The sequence below is a fragment of the Taurulus bubalis genome (assembly GCF_910589615.1).
Source record: "Taurulus bubalis genome assembly, chromosome: 6".
In the NCBI taxonomy this organism is placed as follows: Eukaryota; Metazoa; Chordata; class Actinopteri; order Perciformes; family Cottidae; genus Taurulus; species Taurulus bubalis.
In genome coordinates, this window is record NC_136594.1 from 13225942 (window position 1) to 13237314 (window position 11373).

General features: G+C 41.2%; 1 protein-coding gene across 1 annotated transcript; it reads left to right on the top strand.

The window, feature by feature from the left end:
- lonrf1 (LON peptidase N-terminal domain and ring finger 1) lies at positions 1-11134 on the top strand (the record flags this gene model as incomplete). Its single annotated transcript, XM_079219497.1, has 12 exons — positions 1-583; positions 2995-3104; positions 4019-4141; positions 6133-6324; positions 6444-6654; positions 6946-7051; positions 7168-7282; positions 7395-7516; positions 7599-7757; positions 8934-9096; positions 9295-9447; positions 10842-11134. 12 exons carry the CDS (start codon positions 1-3, stop codon positions 10998-11000), a joined length of 2196 nt encoding a protein of 731 aa, XP_079075623.1. The 3' UTR covers positions 11001-11134.
- Positions 11135-11373: the final 239 nt, after the last annotated feature.

Here is an 11373-nt window from a genome sequence, read left to right on the forward strand (position 1 = left end):
ATGTCGCTCCAGCCGCAAGTTGAGGAGGCACAGGGTGCGAGAAGCGCCTTCTTCATCGGTGCCGACTCGGACAGCGTCTTGGAAGAGCAGGACCACCATCCACTCATACTACAAAAAGCCAACGCGCTGGCATCGAACAACTGCCTGAAAGAAGCCATCGACTTGTTTTCGGCTGCTATGCGGTATGGCCCCGTGCAGCATGAACAACTGGGCACCTTGGTGGACTGTATTCTCCGCAACTTCAAGAGAAAAGAGCCACGCTCCCTTTCGTGTCGCAGTCTGGACGCGGAGGACGTGTTCGACTGCCCCAACTGTCACAGCTTTTTAGGCGAACCTGTGACGATAGCCTGCGGACATTCGTATTGTAAAAGGTGCTTACAGCGAAAGCTGCTCTCCAAATGCAAGCTGTGCAGCGCAGCCGTCGGCGGCGAGGAGAAAGCGAACGTCATTCTGTGCGGACTTTTAGAGAAATGGTTCCCCGACGAGCTGAAGAAGTCGAAAACGCTGTGCGAAGTGGACGAGCTGTGTAGGAGAAGACGCTACCACGAAGCCGTGTCTTTAGCAACCGATGCCATTCAGTGTGGTGAGTATTACAAAATGCGTGGTTCCCTGAAGTGTGTGTTCCGGGGGTGCGTCTGCTGCGCACTCTCACTGAGCATGTCCAGGAACATGAATTGTCACTTGGTCGTTTCTATGTTAAAATAATATATTTGCACAAGATTAAGTAGTCTGTGTTTATTCTTCGTGGACCAGGGCTAAGTAGAATTAGTTCTACTGACCCACATTTTAAAAACCAGTAACGTTTTACCAGTCTGTTGCCCGCCTCCTCCCATAAGCTGTGGTGATACTGTAGGTCGAGCCTGCTTACGAAATTGCACACACACTGAGCATGCGCGTGTAACTTATGGGCATGTGGATTTTGTAACTGGTATGGTCGTCATGAGCTACTTGCATACGTACACGTTTCACATGAGCATAAATGCGCGATTCACGGATCAATTTATGAGGCTGGCTGTCCAGCCTCAGCCGGGCAGTGAGTTAGCTCTTTGTCACGAATCCTAGCGTGTGTGCAGTGAGAGAAACACTATCAAAGCTATCTTTGTGTCAAGTGATTTACAGTTTACAGTTAACAAGACAGTGACGGTGCGAGTTTGTGGCAGCTGGAGCATATCCCAGTAATGGTTGCAAAAGCTTGTATAAGTGAAGTCATGTGCTTCTTTCACCAATCACGACAATGATCGCAAGTGCCCTTGCGCAAGGCACTTGATGCCTAGCTGTTCCAGTGGAAATGACCTGAAATTGGACACTACCTGGATGTTCACTGGGCAGTTCCCTGCTTTAAAAGAGGATGAAGTGGTGTGGTTGTCATGGTCTGTCTTTCAGTGAGATAGATAGATGTATACTTAAGTCATCCCAAATTTTGTTTGCAGCAGCAAGCAAAGTTACATAGAAGACACAAAATATTAGGTATGAAAATACTCATCTATTATTTATATATATATATATATATATATATATATATATATATATATATATATATATATATATATATATACACAGAACAGCAGAGTGTATTACATTTAATAGAATTGGACAATAAAAATGCACCGTATATACAGTGAAAGATCTTGAGGAAGTAGTTGCAGATGCAATTAAGACCAGGTGGTTAAGAGCTTTAAATGGCATTTTTATTTATTGGTATCATAATGTGATGATTGGGAGGCCCAATGTGCAGCACAGTGTAGATTCACATCTGATCTCCCACACGCTGAAAAAGAGATGTCTGACAGTATGGCTGGAAATTGTTCTGGACCTTCACCAGGTTTATGTGGAGCTTATGGAAGACATCCATGGAATCTGGGTCAAGTGATGTAACACTGCTGTAACTTGTATCTTGACAATTCCACTAGCTGATTAGCAGCAGGGCACCCCACAGATCCACAGTATCTATGGTTATGTGCCCACTGGTTCTGCCCTGGGACCTTGTTTCTCTCCACTTATTTCCTGTCTGCCTTTTCTGTCGAGTTGAAAATGCCCCAAATAATGCAAGCTATACATGTTATTTCAAGGTCAAATGAGGGTAACTGGTGTGGACCTTTCCAAGACAGTCACTTGACATTGGGTCAAAGATGCACACTGTGGCAGTTAGTAAAAGAGTGCTTTTGACAGTTCTGGTCCTCAGAGCTGCAGACAACCCGGGAAGCAGGACAGAAACCTCCAGATATTTAAGGTTTTCATTGATGTTATGATTGCTAGACAAACTGCCTGTCGTCCTGCTTACATGAGCATCTGATGAACATCAGAACAATTAACATAATCCCAGTTGTCTCAGTGAGAGGTATTACATTATTTGGAATGGTGAGACTCAAAACAAAGTGACATAGTTGAGTAATGCGATGAATGCCAAATGTCTGCTTTTAACCACATTCATTGAAGGTCATGGGCACGTTTATACTTAATAACTGTAAAACCCAAAATAATTTAGCCATCTCTGAAAAAGTTAACAGTTGGATTAGGCTCATAGGCCTCATGTCTTTTGCTATTGATTTTGGGTACATGTCAGTATTTGTGTAGTCCCCTTTAAGTAATATATTCACAAATTCTGGAAAGAAAAGAAGAAATCAATTGATCAAATAATGATCATTTCTCCTTCATCATGCATTCTTGTCATAGATAATTCACCAAATGATCCTCCAAATCCATTATATCTCCTGAGAATCCTTTGCTTGTCATGTGGCTAAATAGTGTATCACATGGGAACTGACAGAGTTTATGTTGAGGTAAACAATACCTAGCAAGTAGAAAATGTTGGTGATTTTCTTCTATTGATTATAGACAATTTAATGTAGTCAGTATAATTAATATTATGGCAAATGATGATATTAGAAAATGCATTTTTGAATGATATTTGTTGAAACTAAAAGACTGTGCTTTCCGATATCTAAAGATAAAACCTTTTTCTTATCGCGAATAAAAAATGTTCTTCTCCTGCAGATCCAGAGACGACGGCCGCAGCACGACTGTCTCGGGCCGAAGCATACATGGCTCTCAAACTGTACCGTTTGGCTTTGGAGGACACTGAATGTAGTCCCTATTCTGCTGAGGTAAGTCACTCACTGACAGGATTTGCGATCCTGTGCTACAGAAACGTTATTTTGGATTGAATTGTATTCTGTTCCGCACGTGGTCACTTTTGGCATTCTGATAAGAGGAAAATCAATGTGCGATATGAAACCTCAAACCTCTGTCTGGCATTATCAGGTGGTGCATTTATGCTTACTTGCATTTACTAAGGATAGTCTGCCATGTGTTCAATCTGCCAGTCGCTCTTCTAGTCAGCCAGTCATTATGAAGATACGCTGTTTTTTTTAAAGATTTCCACACACAAGGCCACAGACAGTGAACACCTCATTAGTCATGTCATGGGAGCATAGTGACAACTTAATTGTATGCCAGTTTGCAGATGTCAAATTGTAATGGTGACATTTTGATGTGTTTCTTAGTAGCTGATTTCATCACAGTCTAAACATCATTTCTTAGGATTGACCCTGTTTGTTTGTTTGATTACATGCCTATTTTTAATGACCTGCTATTTTTAGTGTATAATAGGCCTCTTCATAGGGTAAGTAGTGACAAGAGCATCGTGATTAAAGAAGGTTTTCTAGACCACAATGTATAATGCAGTGATTAAGCTCAACATTGATTATTATATTTGGAACAGGAGACCAAATGTCTGGGTTGAAGCTTTGGATATTCTTTATTCGCGGTGAAAAGTATGTCGTATGGATTTATTTATTTATTGAAGTATTTCATTTAGAAAAAGCTGCATCTCTTTTGAGTTTAAGAAAATTGTGTTCTGTCTGGCTGTTTAAAACAAATCTGTTGTTCTTAAGATGCATGAACACCTGCCATTAAGAGTTATGTTGTTAAAGATGGGCCTTGCACGAGATTGAATACACAGTGAAACACAAATGTTGGTCCAGAAGTATAACCTTTCTCTTTCCATCCTTCCTTTCAGGCTTTGTCTAGGAAAGCTATGGTGCTGCACGAGATGGGCCAAGTGGACGACTCTCTCCAAGTCTTCCTCCACTGCCTGGCTGTGGACGAGGACTTCCCCGGTGCTAAGAGACAAGTGGAAAAGGTTTGATAAATTAAGTGAAAGGACTTGTGATTAGTCTGCTGACAGTGTGTGAAGAGAAAAAACTGTTAGGCTGCCATCCTAAAGTCTGTAGTCAGTTGAGTTGAAGTTACACTGTGTTAATGCAAGTGGGCTGGAGGAGCTCGCTTCAATACAAGTCAAAGCTTTAAGTAAAACCTGTGCCGCTGCTTCAAGGAACCTTGGAACCGTTTGATTGGACAGCCGGGAATGTAAAGCTTAACCTTTTTATTATCTTATTGGACAATAAGGCATGTTAACATTTTGTGCAATAAGATAGTATTATTATTGCACAAAGCTATTTGTCCTGTTTTCATAGCTAGTGTCTGATATTATACAACATTGACTTGATGATACATCTTGCCATGGCATGGATCTTAAAATCCCACTCATGCTTTATTACTTGTATTACAGTATTTTTTTCACCCTTTTCCCTGAAAGGTTCCGAAAGGTGAACCGAGCGGATTGGTTTCCGAGCGGGGTGTGTCTGTGACAGGGACGGGTTGTGTCGTGAATTAACGTGATAGACTGCCTAGGTAGTGATAACAGATTGCTACAACCGTGCATTGTCATCTATGCATAAACAATATCTGGTGTGTCCCTACATTAGTCATTTTATTCTGTCCATCCATATTGATTTCAGTCAGTCAGAGCATTAGTCGCTTTTTACAGTAGGACACAAACATGTATATTTCCCACAAACGTTGTCCAGTCTTTCTATAAACTTTATTCATCTTGAGGGAAATTTGCAGTGCAGCAGTTGCAATACAAAGTGGGAAGAGTGCAAATAGAAAAGTCTCAGGTTACAATAATGTACATATAAGGTGCAAATACTATGTATACAAATAAAAATAAGGTTAACAGTAGGGATCAGTCTAAGCCTCAGTCTGTCATGGACTTGCGTACGCACAGATCAGGTCTTGTGACTCTGTCTGTAATGACATTAGTACCACTTAATAGATTGACCACAGGATTCTAGTTACGTAAGAGGTCAACAGTGGACTCTTGTATGCAGTACTATATACCTTTATGTTGTCAGTTTATTGTATTCAGTTGCTAATGCTGCCCAAGTTTTGTGTAATCATGTCTGAATCATTATTGTATAATGAATCATACATGATGACATTAGTCATTTCATACAAGTTTTCACTTTGTATAAAGTGTGCGAAATTGATTGGACCTTTTTTTTTTTATGGTTGCTGGTTATATTGACTTCTTGTTTTTAATTTCTTATTGTTCTGAACCAAAAAGAGCCGCTGCTTCGGCTAGACATAAACCTCTAACAGTGTGGGAGCCAGATAGTGTGCATTAATAGCACGTCAAATCAAGTTTGTGTTGCCTCTAATCACTCGTATAGTCTCGAGACCTTTTATAATGAAAAAAACCCATATAATGAAAACAGCTAATTAATGCAATGGAAAATGACAAGATGAGATGACATGGTAGCCACCTGATGCTGAGCATGATTACATGTTAGTTGTAATAAATAACTAAAAATTTAAAAAACACCAAACTAATTCACTATTACACATGATTTCTGTTACAGGAAATAATGCAAATATAGAGGAATGAGTTATGTGATGAGTGAGTTTGAGAATGCACTAGTACAGGACTAGCTGTACTTATTTTTAAATGACTGGAGAATAACTGGGAGATAAGATTGATGGTCTATGCTACTGGGTCATATACACCGAGGAGTTACAGTATTGTGTAGTTTAACCTTTGGTCAATAACCCCTTTGTGCAAGAGAACAAAAAGTCTATATTTTCTTCACCACGCACTGCAAGTTTTGAGCCTTGGTTTAAAAAAACTAAAACTAACCCGTGTTGTTTAAACACACTTTTAAAGTGCTTGATTTTTCCACTAAACCTGCCAATGTTAGATTTTGTTTTTGCAACCCAAACACTTGTCAAACATAATCTGCCTCTCAGATATAACAATTGTGTACTTTCTGACAAACTGAATGCTTTTTACAGATCCTGTGTGACTTGCTCTCCCCCGCTGATGAGAATGTCAAGGTCGGCCTGAGGGAAACGACACAGAACACGTCACCTCACTTGCGTAATAAAACCCTCGTGGCCGATGCCGAAGTTCAACCACCCAGCCCGGTCCAAAGACAACACCAGGTCCGCGCCGCCTCGGCACACAACCATCTGGAAAGCCTTGAGGTACGAGCAGACTGAGTAATGATATCACATTGTTTGAAGAATAGCTTCAATGCTTTTGTCGTCACATGTTTATAATAGAATCATCATTAACCTCTTAACCACGGTCTTCTGTTATTCAGAGACGGTGGGAAAGCCTGGAGCGGTGTGGTCTGAGCAGAGCTCATTCGCTACGCTATGGCTCGAGTGGTGGCGAGGAAGGGCTGAAGAGAGTTTGCTCTGCCCCTCAGCTGGGGGACGAGGACAAGGGGAGCGTGCTGAAGAGGAAACTGTCAGTGTCAGAAACAGAACACTGTGTTGGTGACAATGGAAGTAACAAGCTCAAAAAACAAGGTCAGTGGCCAATGCCACCGTTTTACTGCGTTCTGTTCTTCTTAATGTTTTAATTTAAATTTCTTAAGTAAAATCTCTTCTGTTTCTGTTCACGCCAATATCTTTTATTAGAACTCAAAACATATAATGGTGGTAAAATTAAGCTGAATTGGACACTTAAATACAGACTTTCTTAGCAGGAATAATGTACAATAGTGTCGGGTAGACACTCTCATCTCATTTCCCAACAACCTATATAATAACTTCATAGAAAATTAAATGTGAAATGTGTTCTTCTTTGGTTGACTTAAGGTGTGGTGAAAGGCTCCCAACATAAGGCCGCCAAAGCAAAACCCTGCAGAAGTGTTCCTGAGGACCGGCTGGACCCCAATGACTTGGAGTGCTCTCTCTGCATTAGGTAAGGTCACACACTCGTGGGCCAAAAGCACACATTTACAATGAAGTTGATACACTTGTAAATGACTGAGGAATACAAATTGACAATTGAATGTTGCATCTCTGTGATCACTACAGGCTGTTCTATGAGCCTGTGACTACACCATGTGGCCACACCTTCTGTAAAAACTGTTTGGAGCGCTGCTTGGACCATATGCCCCAGTGTCCCCTCTGTAAAGAGAGCCTAAAAGAGGTGAGAGACCGGTTTCGGCATGCACTGGATCAGGATATTTGTCTGTTTGTGCTGAGTGAAACATGTGTTCCTTGCTTCCTGTTTTAATCAACGCATATCCCGCTGTCTCCAGTATCTAGCATGTAGGAAGTACATGGTGACAATTGTCTTGGACATGCTGATCAAACAGTATTTGAGTCAGGAGTCTGCAGAGAGGACTAAAATGCACCTGGAGGAGACCAGTGAGCTTTCTGAGTAAGCGTTCGTCCTCTGAACTTTCTGTAGCAGAAGTTTTCAAATGTTTTTTTTATTTATTTATTTTTGTCCCTCTTTGCAGTCTGACGAAGAATGTGCCTATCTTTGTGTGTACCATGGCCTACCCCACCGTGCCTTGCCCCCTGCATGTCTTCGAACCACGTTACCGCCTCATGATTCGCCGCTGCATGGACGCGGGCACGCGGCAGTTCGGGATGTGTATGAATGATCCCCAGAAAGGGTAAGCATACAAGCAAGAACACACTTGCAAGCACATTTATTTAGGGCTGCAACAACGAATCGATAAAATCGATAAAAATCAATTATCAAAAGTGTTGGCAACGAATTTCATGATCGATTCGATTATTACGCCGGACAATAAGTCGCGGAGAAGAAAAAAAAAGAGCGCAGCAGAGCAACTGGCCGGCCAGCGTTTCTGAGATTGGAGTGAGACGCGAGAAAAGCTGAGGTTGTGATGTTCTCAAACATAGAAGATCTTTGACAAGTCGAGTCTTGGCCAATCAGCGTCTTCATGTTCCTCAAACTTGTTTTTAATGGAAGCTAGTCAGCTTGCTATCGCGTTAGCTAACGTGTTTGGGTTGTGTATTGTCGTTAAAGTTCCGTTATGTTCTGTTACAGTTCAGTCTTGCTTGTAAAAAAACGTAACGTGATGAAACATGCCGTCACCCCCCGGTCTGGTTCAGTTCACGCTGTCACTCGTTAACGTTAAACCGGCACACCGGTGGATCTGGCTGCAGGTTTTTTTTTTTTTTTTTACTCAAAGTAGAATGAAGCAAATCACGTAGTTGGGCTTAGCCAACAACGTGACGTCGTGGTCATAAGAGACCCAGAATGAAAGAGTTTAAGGAAGAGGACGCTCTATATGGAGCAGTACAGCTTCCCTCTGTCCCAGTATTTCATACATATTGATAAAGCAGGGTATGTAAATGCAGCCTCTGGAGGGATCAATTACAGTAAAAAGGGCTCACATTTGGCAGATGTAAAGCATAGATGTGTATGTTTTTAGTGTTAGTCCATTTTGTTGTTTTAATTAACAGCTCAGGGATGTTCAAGGAGCAACCTGTTTGTGCACTTTCTGAAGATGTTTTGCACTGTCACTTCTGTTTTTGAATAAAGGGTTGGAAATGAACGCTTTTTTGATAAAAACATTGTTTTATCCGATTCATCGATTAATCGAAAAAATAATCAACCGATTAATCGATTATTAAAATAATTGTTAGTTGCAGCCCTACATTTATTGGTATTCATTATTATATTATAGAATATTGTAGGAACCTAAAACCAGACATATCTCCATATCATGAAAAGAGTTTCCGTTTAGGACATCAGAGGAACCAGTGGCACTAAACTCTATTTTCTAAATAAACCAAAAACTAAATGGTGTCCTTCTCTGCAGGTTTGTAGATCATGGCTGCATGCTGAACATCAGGAGTGTCCATTTCCTCCCTGACGGGCGATCAGTAGTGGACACCATCGGAGGAAAACGCTTCCGGGTAGTGTCCCGAGGAATGAAGGATGGTTACAGTATTGCTAACATTGAGTACTTGGGTGATACCAGGGTAAGAACCACAATAACATTTTAATGATATTGACAGTATGTTGTGCTGTTATAATCATACTTTGCTCTAAATCTGTGCCAAGTCCATAGGGGTTCATTTTGGGATGGGTGTCACTTAAAGTAGATACATTTTTTACATTATTATTCATTGCCTATTCTTGCCAAATTAATCTAAAGTTAATTGACTCTTCTCCACTAGGTTGAGAGCAGTGATGAGCTACAGAAACTACAAGAGCTGCATGATGCGGTCTATGAACAGGCCCGTGTCTGGTTCCAGAACCTCAAGATCCACTTCCACAACCAGATCCTGCAGCACTTTGGACCAATGCCAGAACGAGAAGCTGACATCCAGGTAAACATCCCACCCTCTACTTCCATCGGTAGAGATTTGCCTATTCCTGTCCAGATTAGTTCATGTAAATATAAGTATAATCTTCAACTTCACATTAAATATGAGACATTGCTGGAGAGTAATTTCTGCACTAGACTGTAGATGCCTGAGTCAGAGCCAGGCCAAATATTCCCTTTGAGCGTGTTTTAAACAATAGAAACATATTTTGTATTTCCTTTATCAAGGATTTACTTTGCTGTCTTATTACGCGCATATGTTTGCACTATGCTGATATATTGGAGGATTTAAATGTGTGGCTGTCATTGGCCATATTAAAAAGAGTGATTAGAACAAGTATACTGGAAAATGAGACTGTGTGCTTTATTAAACCTGGGGTGTCTTCCAGAATAAGAACTAAGAGGAAAAACAGTATTTGCATTGATACTGACTGTCCCTCAAGGTCACTGTGACCTCAATTGATATGCTAATTATGACAATTTTGAACACATGTATACATTTCAAAAAGGATACAATTATGAAGTGATGACAGCTTCACCAGATGTTGACGGAAACTGCAACTTGTTGGCGGAGGCATATAACTGCGAGGCGGTAATTCTAGTTTTACAGTTTGTAATTTGTAAAAAATACTCTGCAGCAGTGAGTATTTGGCAGCATGTCACATCTCGGCAGTCGGGGGTGCAGAGTCTGTTGAGAGCAAGAAGTAATTTGGTTAACTGCTTACCTCCAGTACATCACAACTCTTGAATATCCAGATAATCAAAGGAACACCAATCTATTATTATTATTATCATCAGAACCAGTTAGTAAAGCTAGTTAGTAAATTACCTCATCTGACCCTGCAGATTCTTAGACTAAAAATGGATCATCTTGTGGCCTTGAGGGGAAACCTGTGTGTGTGTGTGTGTGTGTGTGTGTGTGTGTGTGTGTGTGTGTGTGTGTGTGTGTGTGTGTGTGTGTGTGTGTGTGTGTGTGTGTGTGTGTGTGTGTGTGTGTGTGCGGTTGAAATGGATTACAGCTCCGCTCTTAGGACAACCACGGGGCGGAGTCCATTGACAATATAGGCTAAAGAGCTTTATGGGTGCTTCATACCTAATCCCACCGGCCCTGTTGTGTCAGAAGAGTGGCATGAAGAGAATCCCCAACTCTACCACATGCACACACTATACAAAGAAAGCAAGGAAAAAAATTTATGAATTTTGGTGTTGTGTAATTTCGGAACATGTTTGTTCCACGAAACAACTATCAAGGCTAATGGCCCGTGTAAAATGTAGCACAGTACGTTTGATTGAAGTGTTAAGCACATTTTGTAACTGGCTCAGGCTTTTATTCAGCTGTGTAATTCTGACACAGACATGCATTCCTCTGGGTCTAATACTGTTCCTCCTCTCTTCTAGGCAACTCCTAATGGTCCTGCATGCTGCTGGTGGCTCCTGGCGGTTCTGCCCATCGACCCCCGGTACCAGCTCTCTGTCCTCTCCATGACCAGCCTCAAAGAACGCCTGGTGAAGATCCAGCACATCCTTACATATCTGCAGAGCATCCCCGACAACTAGAGCTTCCTCTTCTCATCACCGCAGACATCCTTTGGACTTAAATGACATTCAAGCAGCCCTGTATCAACATCTCACCAACTTTAGTTTCTTCTGCTATTTGATCATCTACAAAACGGTTCTTCATAAAAGGCCTCCACGAAATAAAAGCAAAGTTGAAACATCCTTAAACTGATCCCTAAAACCAGAGATGTGGCCAAACCACCTCAGGTATACTTCCACTGATGATTTTTTTTTTTGTGACCCCTTTAAAAATAATTAAGAAATAAGAGAAATATGACAGCATCCATTCTCATCTGCAATCGTTCTCGCAAGGCTATTCCTTTTCATAAGAACATCCTTGCATGACCTTTTTGAAATGAGAAGAGCCACTACT